This window comes from Myotis yumanensis, unplaced genomic scaffold (genome assembly GCF_028538775.1).
Source record: "Myotis yumanensis isolate MYYU_CA2020_CCGP unplaced genomic scaffold, mMyoYum1.0.hap1 SCAF_1, whole genome shotgun sequence".
Taxonomy (NCBI): Eukaryota; Metazoa; Chordata; class Mammalia; order Chiroptera; family Vespertilionidae; genus Myotis; species Myotis yumanensis.
In genome coordinates this window covers 71,464,432-71,479,174 of record NW_027223752.1, presented here as the reverse complement: position 1 = coordinate 71,479,174, position 14,743 = coordinate 71,464,432, and the positions used below count along the sequence as shown (strand labels likewise).

At 44.5% G+C, this 14,743-nt stretch overlaps 1 protein-coding gene across 1 annotated transcript in view; it reads left to right on the top strand.

The window, feature by feature from the left end:
* Positions 1 to 338: 338 nt before the first annotated feature.
* The window catches only part of RTF1 (RTF1 homolog, Paf1/RNA polymerase II complex component), a 61,567-nt gene continuing 47,162 nt past the window's right edge, over positions 339 to 14,743 (top strand). Inside the window, exon 1 of the mRNA XM_070424947.1 lies at positions 339 to 545. Within this exon, the coding sequence (XP_070281048.1) occupies positions 339 to 545 (207 nt within the window). The remainder of the gene's footprint in view (positions 546 to 14,743) is intronic.

Below are 14,743 nucleotides of genomic sequence, written 5' to 3'. Positions count from 1 at the left end.
GAGACGCGTGTCTCCCCGGAGGGCAGCCCCTGACGTCGCCCTCGCCACTGCATCAGTGTCGGACAGTTGAAAGGCTCCTCAGAGAGGGCCCAGATGCTTGGCGGCTCCAGTCCCCGACAGGCAGGCAGCCCATCAAGCTTGGGCCCGCAGCGGAAACACACCCAGGACTTCCAAGAGCCCGCGCAGGGTGGAGGAAAGTGATCCACTGCCGGGAACCACGCCGGGTGCTGGGCCCCGCCTCTCACGCTACGTCGGGGGCGGGGCAGGGAGGGGCGCCGAGAGCCGGCGAACGGCGTGCGCCGAGCGGGGGGCGGGGCCAGGGGCGGAGCGGAGCGCGCATGCGCGGTCGCCTTTGTGTGGGTCGAGCAGCGGCAGCGGCGGCGGTGGCAGTGGCAGTGGCTGTCCCACTGGCAGACGGGCTAGAGGGGAGTCCGGGCGGCGTCCGGCGTGGGAGCCGGGGGGCCACCATGGTAAAGAAGCGGAAAGGCCGCGTGGTGATCGACTCGGACACGGAGGACAGCGGCAGCGACGAGAACCTGGATCAGGTGAGGGCAGGCCGCGAAGGCGCGGGCCGGCGGAGCGGGCGGGCTGAGTCCGTGCCACGGGAGCTGGGAGCCGTCCGGGCCCGGGGTCACCGGTCCCTAGCGCCCGGCCCGCCCCGTGCCCTGACCGCTGCTGCCGCCTCCTTCCTATTCTCCCCGCAGCTCCTGGGGCCCTCGGAGTCCGGCCGGGGCCTGGAGAAGGAGCCCCGAGTACTTGGCGCCTTGGGCGGGGAGGCGGGGCAGGGATTGGGCTGGTGGGCCTCGGGTTCGGGGGACCGGAGGGGTCCGTGATATGCTGGGTCCAGATCGGGGCGGCAGGCTGCAGGCCAGGCGATCTGGGCCAGGAGAGATAGGAAGTATCGCCCGCCAACCCAGGAGGCTGGAGGTTTTGGAGGAGGTGCAAGGGGTGAGCGTGGGGCTTTGGGGGTGGGGTGGCAAAGAAGGTGCGGGTGAAGTTTTTCAGACAGGGGTGTGGACGGAGAAAAGGGGCGACACCCTAAATGTTCCAGAGAACCGCCGCGGTGCTTGGCGAGGAAGACTTAGCTGCGCGCAGGAATCTAGTATTTGGCAACTAGGGTCGTTCGGGTCGAGAGGGCCCCTGATGAGATGTCAGATTGAAGAAAACTCTTAGGAGGAGGAAAGAGGGCAGAGGTGGAGAAATATAGGGCGGTATGGAGGGACTGTGGCCGGGGCCTCTTGGCCGTTTTCATGAAGCATCCTAGAGTTCTTTCTTACTTGAAGATTGTGCAGGAACTATGGAAAGCAACTTTTGGTTTTAATGGTTGGGATTGTTTGAAAATACTGCAGGGAGGAAGCTGTCCTTTGTAGCAGTACTGTAGTGATACCAGGAGATACAAAGAGTGCCCCCCCCCCCCCCCCGCCGTGTTTTGTGAATAAATGATATGAAGAAAACATGCAAGGAGTAGTAGCTTTATAAGTTGAGTCCGCAAAAGTGCTGAACTTGGAATCTGAAAATTGGAGTTATAGGCTTGGCTATGCTGTTTTCTAGCGATGTATCTTTGGTCGTAACTGTAAAATCTAGATATAACTTAGACCTTGTATATCTACTTGGGCTATTGTAAGGATCAAGTATTTGTAAGAATGTTGGTACAAGCACTTGCAAATAAAGCTTTTGTGTAAATGATTTGGTGCGGGTCCTTTGTATTAGGCCAGAGATCTCAGGACTAAAATATTAGAGCATGAAATAGGAAGACTTAAGAGGAGGGGCAGGAGATATGTTGAAGAAAAGAGGGCTGTTTTGAAAAGGCCTCTGGAGAACTATCAGAATTGTTTTGGGATAAGAATTGAAAAGTAAGTTGAAAATATTCTCACTGAAAGGCTCCTGAAATTTATAAAGATATAAACAATATATATTCTTTTTTAAAAAAATATGTTTTATTGACTCTCTCCTGCACACCCCACACTGGGGATCGAGCCAGCAACCCAGGCATGTGCCCTGACCGGGAATAGAACCGTTACCTCCTGGTTCATAGACGGATGCTCAACCATTGAAGCCATGCCAGCCAGGGGGAAAAATATTCATGACTGTAAAATTTGGTTATAATTTTGTTTTGTTTTTTAAACTATGTAGTTTATTGATTTCAGAAAGGAAAGGAGAGGAAGAGAGAGATAGAAACTTCAATGATGAGAGAGAATCTTGGATTGGTTGCCTCCTGCACACCCCACACTGGGGATGGAGCCTGCAACCCAGGCATGTACCCTGACCAGGAATCTAATCGTGACCTCCTGGTTCATAAATCGAAGCTCAACCACTGAGTCATGCTGGCCAGGCCAGTTGATAATTTTAGACTAACGCTTAGAAGAATTAGAACCCTTTTTTCTTTTTTTGCTATTTTCCAATGTAGAAATGTAGATATTTTAAATAATAGCATCAGCTACCATTTGCATAGTGCTTAGGGTGAACTGACCATCTTAATTAGGTGTTTTATTTACATTGTCAAATTTTCAAATTATGTTGAGGTTGGTATCATTTTCCCCATTTTACATATGAAGAAAGGGAAGATTGAAGAAGTAACTTAGCGAGATTTATGCAACTTGTATGTGGTAGAGTTGGAACTTGGACCCAGACCTGCATGACAACAAGGCATATACTCTTTCCACTATACCAACTTAATCTGTTAGTTTTTAAAGTTTTCATATTGCAAAATGAGAATGTTTTATGGCCATTTTTCATGTTGCTACAATTTAAGTTTGACTAGTTTAGAGAAAATTGGTACACCAATTATAAAGAATATTCAGGGCTTCCTTGGGAAAGCACTCTTAAGGTATCTGTTCTGATGATGAATAAACTAAGCAAATTATTCTAATTATTCTGTCCTTAGTGATTTCCCACAGAATCTGACAAATGAAATGTGTGGAGACCTTCCTTTTGTGGTAGGCAGATCCACACAGAACTTTTCTGAAGTAGGAATTGGAGTTGGAAGGGATTGCAATTTTAAACCCAACTATCTATTTGTAAAAAGAAATTAGCATGAAATGTGCAAGTAATACCTAATACATTTTAAAAATATATTTTATTGATTTCAGAGAGGACAGGAGAGGGAGAGAGAGATAGAAACATCAATGATGAGAGAGAATCATCGATGGATAGGCTACCTCCTGCACGCCCCACACTGGAGATCAAGCTGGCAGTCTGGGCCCCTACCTGACAGGAATTGATCTGTGACCTCCCGGTTCATAGGTCAATGCTTAAACAGGGAGCCAAACCATCTGGGCCATTATTTTTATTTTTATTTATTTTTTTTAAAATATATTTTATTGATTTTTTTTTTTTTTTTTTTTTTTTTAAATATATTTTATTGATTTTTTACAGAGAGGAAGGGAGAGAGAGAGAGAGAGAGTTAGAAACATCGATGAGAGAGAAACATCGACCAGCTGCCTCCTGCACATCTCCCACTGGGGATGTGCCCGCAACCAACGTACGTGCCCTTGACCGGAATCGAACCCGGGACCCTTCAGTCCGCAGGCCGACGCTCCATCCACTGAGCCAAACCGGTTTCGGCTTATTTTTATTTTTTATTATCACCTGAGGACATGCAGAAGGGGGAGAGACAGAGAGAGAGAGATGAGAGAGAAGCATCAATCAGTTGCTTTCAGTCGGTGCCCCTCCTGGGGATTGAATCTGAAACCCAGGCATATGCCCTGACCGGGAATCTAACAGTCACCTCCTGGTTCATAGGTCTATGCTCAACCACTGAGTCATGCCAGACAGGCAATACCTAAAGCTTCCTCCTCTTCAACCACTCATTGACATTCTCTTATCAGATGGGAACCAGATCAGAATTCCCTTTCCCTGCACATCCTAAGAGAGGTACCAATGCCTTCAGTCTGTCTGTTCAGCACTGTCCCAGGCTGTCAGAGAATCAGAGAAAGATCTCTGCCCTCCAGAAGTTTTCACCAGAAACTATTAGTAGAAGTTCAAAGTCAGCCTGGTTTGGAGTTCTTTAAGAATCCTCAGAGCGCCGTTTTTTGATTGTTCAGTTGGTTAGCGCCTTGTTCCTATATGCTAAGGTTTCGGGTTCAATCCCCAGACACATTCAGGCATCAACTAATGAACACATGGCTATAAATGGAGCAACAATAGATGTTTTTCTCTCTCTCAATTTCTCTCCCTCCACCTCCCTCTCTCCCTTCCTCTCTAAAATCAATTAAAAAAAAAAAAGAATCCTCAGAACAAAACTAATATACTCTGGGCTCTCCTAACAGATGCCTTGGGCTGCTCCATCTAGTTTTGGGTCTTCATTGGGGATATAGCATCGTTTTTGCTGTCTTGTGTATTGTCCTTGTGAAAAAGAATAAACTGTGACAAATCTCTGAGTGTCTGGTGAGATAGTGGAGCACAGTTAGTAAAGAGGTCCTTTGTCTCTGGGTTTTCTAGATGGGAATCTAAGCTGTTATGTCAGAAATATTATCTCCAGCTTGGTCCTAATGGAAGGTGAGGCAGGTGAGCCTTCTGCACTGTTTTTTCTGGTGGTGAGAAGAGGATCACCTATGTCAGAAGCTGCCTGGTATGCTTATTCAGAATGTACTTTGCAGGGACTGGCATCCCAGACCTACTGAATCAGACCTTCAAGGGGATAGAACCTGGACATTGCATTTTTACCACATACAGCTCAGGTGCTTATTTATGTTAATGACTGAGACCACTATCTGGATGCAAGTTAATCTTTTTAGTGAGACACTCTAAGTAGTTTGGGAGAGAAATAACTTCCTGTCTCAGTCAGAATGTGTTCAGGTATAATTGAAAAAATTTAACAGAGATATTTAAGGTGGCAGAGATGCTAGTTCTTGTAGATCTGTGAAGCTATTTGAATTGTTGGGATGCTTTTTATTGAGGCCTATTTCTTTTTTGCCTTTTTTCTTGAGGGCAAGAGGTTTGTAGTAACTGAATAGGAGTTGTTTATATTTTTTTAACTTTCATTGCTTTTTAAGACTCAAAATTTAGAGAATTTGAAGGATTTCTTTTTTAACATGTGACCTGATAGCAACCTTACTTTTTATGTTGGTCACATCCTTTCTTCAACATAAAAAATTACAAATCATGAAGATATTTGCCCTTGGTGCCTCTTGGAAAAAAACAACAACAAAACAGAATTCATGACAAACCTAGGCTTTTTACTCCATCATGTGCCTCCGTGGAGATAATGTGTGTCACTTTTTATGGCATTATTTTATGCAGTGGATCCTAGAAAATGAAAAGTGTCAAAGGTAATAAAGAAATCAGTTCTCTATTCAGATCAATACAGCATTTATAAAAACTTTACTCTGCCTTCCTCAAGAAAAAAAAATTGAGCTACATGCATATTGGTATCCTTTATTTAATAATTTCCTTTCTTATTTAAAATAGTGATCAAGTTTTCATGTCCTGTTTCTCTCTGCTCACCCTACTTTAAGTAGCAATAGTTAAAATTGTCTTTGAGAAAAATAGAGCCCGTAAGTATTTTCTAGGAATTATTTTTAGACATTATATGTAAAGAATGTCAATGTTATAAAGTACCTTCCATAAACCTTCTCCATTAAAGTTGGGAAATTTAAAAGCTGTGCTTCTCATTAATATAGTCATTTTTTCTTCTTCTTTTAGAGCAGAGTTTAAAGTCTAGGCTGAACTTGTGAGAAGTGTCAGTGTTTACTTGTGAAGTTTTTCATTTGTGTCATAATGTTGCATCTAATGTTGCATGTAACTCATTTCATAATTTCACAGGGAGGTTCTTAGGAAAAATTCAAAACCCATCTTTTGACACCAGTCTGGTAGTGTTCTTATTGCTCCCTTCCTAGACTATAAGTTCCCCAATGGCAGAGATTATTTATTTATTTTTAAATATATTTTTTTATTGATTTTAGAGAGGAAGGGGGAGGGAGAGAGAGAGAAACATCAATGAGAGAGAATTATCAATGGGCTGCCTCCTGCACGCCCCCTAGTGGGGATGGAGCCCTCAACCTAGGCATGTGCCCTGACTGGGAATCAAACCATGACCTCCTGGTTCATAGGTTGATGCTCAGCCACTGAGCCACACTGGCTGGGCAAGATTATTTATTTTTCAACAAATGTGTTGGACAGTGCAAGGCACTAGGATTACTGGGTGAACAAAATAGAAGTTTCTCTTTTCCAGGAGCTTAGACAGAAAGATAAAATGAGGGCAGTGAGAGCGAGTGGGAGGGAGGGGCAGGGGCAGGCATTGCTCAGAGGCATTTCACTGTAGACTGTATGAAGGAAGAGCAAGGATACTGTGAGAGTATGACCAGGGATCCTATATTAGCCTGGTGGGAGTGACATTTAAACTGAGACCTGGAATATATGGTAGAGAAAGGAGATTAGGAGACTGACAAGTACGAGGAAGTGTTGAGTGTTCATGGTTGAGGGACCAACATGTACAAAAGCATTGAGGCAGGAAGAACCTAGTACCCTCATGAAACTGAAAGGAGCACAGTTACTGAAATTGTAGAGAGAGTGGTGCAAATGAAGCTGTAGAAGTAGTTTGCTGTATGACTCTCTGAGGATGGAAAACCCAGTTTAGTGGATCACAGCCAGCATTACAAATAGAAAGGAAGTCCTAACCGGTTTTGCTCAGTGGGTAGAGCCTCAGCCTGCGGACTGAAGGGTCCCAGGTTCGATTCTGGTCAAAGGCATGTATCTTGGTTGCCAGTTAGGTCCCCAGTAGGAGGCGTGTAGGAGGCAGCTGATCGATGTTTCTCTCATCCATGTTTCTAATTCTTTACCCCTTTCCCTCTTTGTAAAATCAATCAAATATTTATATATTAAAAAAAATAGAAATGAAGTTGAACCTAATAGAAAACATCAAGTGTGTCAGACCTAGTAGTAATAAGTATTGTTTTGTGAAACATGTTTCATGTACATGCATGTACATGTATACAGGATAATGAGGTATAATTTATGTACAGTGTGCTGGGGTTAAAAAGTTTAAAGGGGAAAAAAGCAAAAAAGAAAGTTTAAAGTTTCTGGCAGTGTAGGCAATGTTAAGGACTTTGGACTTTATTCTGAGGGTAATGAGAAACCATTGAAAGATTTTAAGATGGAAGAGGTGTTAAGATTTGCCTTTTATGAAATTTGCCCAGGCTGCTATGCAGATAGTAACCTGGAGAGGGGGCACCAGTTAGGTGGCAAGAGTCCAGATGAGCCAAAACCGGTTTGGCTCAGTGGATAGAGCGTCAGCCTGCGGACTGAAAGGTCCCAGGTTCGATTCCGGTCAAGGGCATGTACCTGGGTTGCGGGCACATCCCCAGTAGGAGATGTGCAGGAGGCAACTGATCGATGTTTCTAACTCTCTATCTCTCTCCCTTCCTCTCTGTAAAAAATCAATAAAATATATTTAAAAAAAAAAAAAAAAAAGAGTCCAGATGAGAGAAGCTTCACTACAATGGAAGCTTCAGGAGGGCAAGACTATTTATTTGTTTGTTTGTTTTGAAAAATTTTTATTAATTAATTTTAGAGAGGAAGGTAGAGAGAGAGAGAGAGAAAGAGAGAGAGAGAGAGAGAGAGAGAAGAAGAAGAAGAAGAAGAAGAAGAAGAAGAAGAAGACGACCACATAGATATGTTGTTCTACTTATTTATGCAATCATTGGTTGATTCTTGTATATGCCCTGAACAGCGATGAAATCTGCAACCTTGGTGGATGGGAACAAGGCTCTAACCAACTGAGTTACCCGGCCAGGGCAACTATTTGTTCATTGTAGTATCCCTGTACCTAGAACAATGTCTGGCATGAAGCAGACAACCTGTCAATATTTGTTGAATGAATGCCTGATTTGGATTAGTATGTTAGTTATAGAGACAACAGAAAGTAGATTTGATTGGACATAATATTCAGGATATAAACTGAGCGGACTTGACTGGATGAATGTTGGGGTGAGAACGAGGAGGCTATGATATAAGATACGGAACCCTGGAGGAAGATCAGGTTTAAAGGTGAAGAAAAAATAAATAAATAAAAATAAAGGTGAGGATCATGCTCTGACAGGTGTGGTTCAGTGGTTAGAGGGTCGATCCACACACCAAAGGGTAATGGGTTCGATTCCTGGGTTATGGGTTTGCTTCCCACTCCTGGTTGGGGTGCGTGAGAGAGGCAACCAGTCGATGTGTCTCTCTCACATCGATGTTTCTCCCTCCCTCCCTCCCTTTCACTTTCTCTGTAAAGCAATGGAAACAATCTTCAGGTGAGGATCAAATAAAGAGTAAAGGTGAAGATCATGACTTCACTCTTACTTTTGTAGAGTTTAAAGTTGTCTGTGAGATGTCCGTAATGCCTGCCTGGCACAAAGTAGGCACATAATAAATCTTTTGCTACTTACCAAGTTTTCTAACCTGGTTACAACAGGATCACTTACAGAGATAAGGGATATTGTCAGTTTGGGGATTCTTGCTCTAGCCCCTCTGTTGTAATAAAATCCCTTCTTTAAGGAGTAAAAATGTGTATTAGTTAGAAAGTGTACTAGAAGAGGGAGCTAATTAAAAACCAGTAATAGTAGTAGAATTTAAAAAACTTTTATATACCTTTTATTTTGAATGGGCTGAAAACTGATTTTATTTTATCAATTCTGTGCATTTTTACTTTATTTTTAAAAAATATATTTTTAATGATTTTAGAGAGGAAGGGAGAGAGAGAGAGAGTGAGAGAGAAATATCAGTGATGAGAGAGAATCATTGATCAAGCCCGCAACCGGGTCATATGCCCTGACTGGGAATCGAACCATGACTTCCTGGATCATAGATAGATGCTCAACCACTGAGCCATGGTGGCTGGGCAATTCTGTATTATATAAATATATAACTCAGTATTTTGTCTACAATTATAAATACTTTGCTGGAAATTTGAAGGGCAAGTTCCCACTTTTAGTGCCAATCGTGTGAAATATAAAGGATTATTATATTGCCGCTTTGGAATAATTACTTTAGGAGGGGTTTTTTATTATATATTCATTGTTTTAATTTTTTTATTGTAAAAATAGTACATTCTTGTTGAAAAAGTTCCAACAAAACAGAAATACCCCTATGTCCCAAAAACATACTTATAGAATGGTTCCATTCCTTACTCCTGAAAAGTAACCAATGTCTTCCTCTGTTGGAAGCATGTTCCTCTTCCAACAATTTTTTAAATTTTATTTTTGTTAATCCTCACCTGAAGATATTTTTTCCATTGATTTTTAGAGAGAGTGGAAGGGAGGGGGAGAGACACACAGAAGGGAGAAATATCGATGTGAGAGAGACACATCGATTGGTTGCCTCCTATACACACCCTGCCTGGAGCCTGCAGCTGAGGTACCTGCCCTTGACTGAAATCAAGCTCTGTGGCCCTTCAGTCCGAGAGTTGATACTCTAACCACTGGGAAAAATGTGCTAAGGCTCAATAATTTTGATATGAAAGAATAGATATTAAATCTCAAATTTAAACCCCTGTGAATTACTACTCTTTCCTCTGTATCTCTAAGTCTTCCCACTTCTCTCTGTTCCTGTGGTTACTTACCTTGGCCAGATCACCATCCACTCTGATGATACCGCTGTGGATTCCTTCTGACTCTCCTCTCTGCATTTGCACCCTGGCCCCTCTAGTCCGATCCTCTGTCAGTCAGACTGCTCTTTTAAAAACCTTCCGGGGATGGTTAAGTGAGAAATGCTCACCTGTCTAAATTCAAATAACAGACCCGGAGACAGAAGTATGGCGAAAACAAGACTTATAATGTGTTCTCGAGAGCAGTTGTCCATCTGGTTGTATAGGCACTTCTGAGGCAGCAAACAGCCTATTTATTCAGTCCCTCCTCCGGTACCTCATTGGCTGAGTACTCTGGGATCACCTGTTTCCTCATAGTCACCTAGGTCTTATTCTATCCCATTGGGCCATTTAAAAAAACTGGGCTGAGGCCTTTTTTAGTTGCCTCCACCTCCCCCAGTCACCTCCCTGCAGCTCAGGGAGGGCCCTGTTAGGGCCCCTCTTGGCCCTAGTCTCAGACCTTCCCAGGGGACATGGGGTAGAGTGACAAGGTGCACTCAGCTCGTAGCCCCACCAGTGAGCTTCCCTCTGCCCTACATTCTGTTTGGCCTGGGGAAATTCAATAACTATTTCCATTAAAAGTTGGCTGTGTTGGAGATGGATCACTGAGGCCTATTTTCTACAGTTACTCCCCTGCTTGAAACTATTTGATGGCTCCCATTGCCTTCAAATAATAGCCAGGTTCCTAGTCCTGTTTTATAAACTTCAGAATGATCTGGTTTCTTCTTATCTCTAACCTACCTCATTCCTTCTCCTTGCCTGCTAAGCTCCATTCACACTGGTTTTCTTTCAGGTATTTGACTAAACCAAGCTATTGTCAGCTTCAGGGCCTTAGCTATTCCATTTGGAGACTTCTGTCCAAAACACTGCATCCCTCCTTCCTCTCCCAAAGCCTCAGCCTAAATGCCATTGCCTCAGAGAAACCTCCCCAGTCATCCTATCACAGATAAGTTTCCCATTCACTCAATTCACTTCCTTCTTAATACTATCACTAGTTATAATTGTTTCTTTACTTGTTTATTGTATGTCCCCACTACTTAAATTCCATGAGATAAAGAAGAAGGGAGAGAGAAACATCAATGATGAGAGAGTCATTGATCAGCTAGCTGCCTTCTGCACCCCCCGCCCCCCACTTGGGATCGAGCCCATAACCCAGGCATGTGCCCTGACCAGGAATCAAACCATGACCTCCTGATTCATAGGTCGAGGCTCAATCACTGAGCCACTCCATCTGGGCCTTTGTATCTTTTCTTCATGACTGTCTATCCAGTGCTTGGTAGATAGTAGGTACTGGGAGATACTGGTTTGCTTGGAACTGAGGAGTTTCCCAGAATGCACGACTTCTAGTGTTAAAACCAGGACAGTCCTGCTCACACAAGGATGTTTGGTCACTCTAGTAATTACTTACATTAGTTAGATTTGTGGAATGAATAAGTAAAAAAAGAGCTCGAATGTTAATTGGCTATGAAAACCTCAGCTTTGTCCATATGAATTTCTATTCTCTTTTTCTAGGGTATAAAATATGTGTCCCACTTATATGTGGCCATGGGAGGTTTGATTAAAGAGATGAGATTTAATTTTCTTTTAGTAAGAGGGAGCTAGGTTGCTCTACTATAGTTTGATCCTGATATGACATCACAGAAAGCACACTATTTGTGAATACATGAAGAGACCATGTGGGGGAATTAAATCTTAAGGTTTAAGTCTTCACATATTGATGGATTAGAATTCTAAACTTAACCAGAATAGCATTGTTTTAATAAACATTACCTTAGTTCAGTCAGACTAGCTTAATTATAGGGTCTCAGTTTTGGCAGTCTAGTTTAATGTAAAATATGGCTTTTAAGCAATGAAACTGCCCTAGAAGCCAGGTATGGCATCCTACACAGCCATACCGATAGTATGTTGAGCATTGTCATTACTTTAAGCAGAACTTTAAGTTCAGCTTAAATTTGATATACCATGCTGCCATTGTATACTGCCATTCCCCTAGAGCAGTGGTTCTCAACCTGTGGGTCGCGACCCCTTTGGCTGTCGAATGATCCTTTCACAGGGGTTGCCTAAGACCATCCTGCATATCAGATATTTACATTACGATTCATAACAGTAGCAACATTACAGTTATGAAGTAGCAACGAAAATAATTTTATGGTTGGGTCACAACATGAGGAACTGTATTTAAAGGGCCAGAAGGTTGAGAACCACTGCCCTAGAGGAATGCCGAGATAAATAAATAAGGACACTTTTTACTGGGTGAGATGAAATACAGGGATGATGGTGAGAGAGAACCACTGGACACACAGAAACATTGTCTCAATCAGTGTGGCACAGTGAAGCAGGCAGGCAAGAGAGCTTCAGATGGACCTACCCCCTGTGCAAGAATCAGTTTTACATTGGTTTGGGTTTTTTGAGCAGACATTGGATAAGTCAATCCTGCGGTAGCAAATCTGATGGTCTGTTCATGTATGCATTATTGGAAAGACCTTTGCATTGCACACTTGTCTGTTCAACTGTACTATGAGCCCTCAGTAGAACATAAAGGACTTAACTAAAAAGAGTAGCCTCGCCCAACCGGTGTGGCTCAGTGGTTGGGTATCGATCTATGAACCAAAATGTCATGGTTCTATTCCTGCTCAGGGCATAACCCTGGGTTGCGGGCTCAATCACCAGTGTGGGGTGTGCGGGAAGCAGCCGATCAATGATTATCTCTCATCACTGATGTTTATATCTCTCTCTCTCTCCCTCTCCCTTCCTCTCTGAAATCAATAAAAATATATTAAATAAATAAATAAGTAGCCTTGCCATGAGTTCCCCCAGTAGCTTTCTGTACAATTCTTAGCTTGTGGAAAGGGTATCTTCCACACTGTTAAGAAGGACTTTGCTGTCTCCATATTATTGTTAATACTAGAGGCCTGGTGCACAAAAATTTGTGCACTGGGGGCGGGGGGTCCCTCAGCCCGGCCTGTGCCCTCTTGCAGTCTGGGATCCCTCAGGAGATAACGACCTGCTGGCTTAGGCCTGCTCCTGGGTGGTAGAGGGCACGCCCAATCCCTAGGTGCAGCCCCTGGTCGGGCTCAGAGCAGGGCTGATTGGGGAGTTGGGGCGCCACCCCCTGTCATGCACAGAGCACGGCGGATCGGGAGGTTGCGATGCCACCCTCAGTCACGCTCAGGGTGGGGCCGATTGGGGGGTTGGGGCACCGCCCCCTGTCACACTCAAGGCAGGGTCGATGGGGAGGTTGCGGCACCACCCCCTGTCACGCACAGAGCAGGGCCAATCAGGGGGTTGGGGTGCTGCCCCCTGTCACTCACAGAGCAGGGCCCATCAGGGGGTTGGGGCGCTCCCCCCTGTCACGTACAGAGTAGGGCCGATAGGGGAGTTAGGGCACCGCCCCCTGTCACACTCAAGGCAGGGTCGATGGGGAGGTTGCGGCACCACCCCCTGTCACACACAGAGCAGGGCGGATCAGGGGGTTGGGGCGCCGCCCTCTATCACCCACAGAACAGGGCCGATCAGGGGGTTGGGGTGCCGCCACTGTCACACTCAGGGCAGGGCCGATGGGGAGGTTATGGCTCTACCCTGTCACACACAGAGCAGGGCCTGTGGGGGCGGGGGGGTTGGGGCGCCGCACCCTGTCACACACAGAGCAGGGCGGATAGGTAGGTTGTGGCCCCGCCCCCTGTCACACACAGAGCTGCAGGGCAATCAGGGGGTTTGGGCGCTGCCCCCTGTCACGCTGATCCGGTGCCAGGAGGCCTCGAGGCTCCGCTGATCCCGGACATATTACCCTTTTACTATATAGGATAGAGGCCTGGGGGCCGGCTGATTTGCCCTGAAGAGTGTCCTGGATCAGGGTGGGGGTCCCCACTGGGGTGCCTGGCCAGCCTGGATGAGGGGATGATGGCTGTTTGCAGCAGGTCACACACCCTTCAGGGTGGGGGGTCCCCACAGGGGTGCCTGGCCAGTCTGGGTGAGGGGCTGAGGGCTGCTTTCAGGCTGGCGGTTGTTGACTGAAGCTCCCAACCGCTCCTTTTTTTCTCTTTTTTTTATTTTATTCTGGACCAGCTTTAGCTCTGGCTCTAGCTCTGAGGCTTCGTATCTGGTTTGTTTGCCGTTCTATAATCGAAACAATGTATAACTTCAGCTCTGAGATCCCGGCAGGCTGAAAGCTGGTTTCTGGGTTTTTTTTTAGCTTCTACATTTGCAACATAGTACATAGTTGCTTAGAGTTGCAACTCAGAGGCCGGCAAGTCAGTTGGGCAACGTTGGAGTCCGCAGTCACTGGAGCAAGCAAGCCTCATGTTCGCTTCCAGCTGCCTGGCTGCCGGCCGCCATCTTGGTTGACAGTTAATTTGCATATCTCCCTGATTAGCCAGTGGGAAGGGTAGCGGTCGTACGCCAATTACCATGTTTCTCTTTTATTAGTGTAGATAGTATTTAATGTTGTATACTAGGAGAGACTATACCTATCAGATGCAGTTGTTTGTTGATGAAGGAGAGCCATTTGTTAGGTTTTTAGTATGGAGTGGAACGTCTTTAACAGAAAGACAGTACTAACATCTTAACACTTTAAGTTATGGTAACTTTTAATGGCTGTCTACTGCATGTAATAGTTAATGTTTCAGAGAAGAATTTGATTGATAGTGTATCCAAATCCCTGTTATAATGAGTTGGTATCAACCTGTTATAAAGAATTCTGGTACATTCGTGAACCTCAAAGGTCAGGAAAGAGATTACTTATCAGAAATCTCTGTAAAAGTTAAACCTGTACATGAACATATAATTGCTCTACAATGGAAACAACCCAAATGTTTTTCAACTGGTAAATGGATAAACAAAGTGTGCTACATCCATTTAATAGAATACTACTTAACAATAAAAAGGAGTAAACTACTGATATATGCTGCAACATGAATGAATCTCAAGTGCATTATGCTAAGAAGCCCAATGGCTTCTTTTCAATGGTTAATCCAGGGTCTGACAACAAGCCACCAAAGTGCTGGCCACTACATCAGAACCCTAATTGATAACCCCAATTCAAAGGCTACATATTGTATGATTTCATTTATATGATATTCTGTGATAGGCAGACTTAGGGACAGACAATAGTTTTGTGGTTGCTAGGGTTTGGTGGGGGGGGAAGTATATGAAGAATACCAATATTTGGGATGATGATGG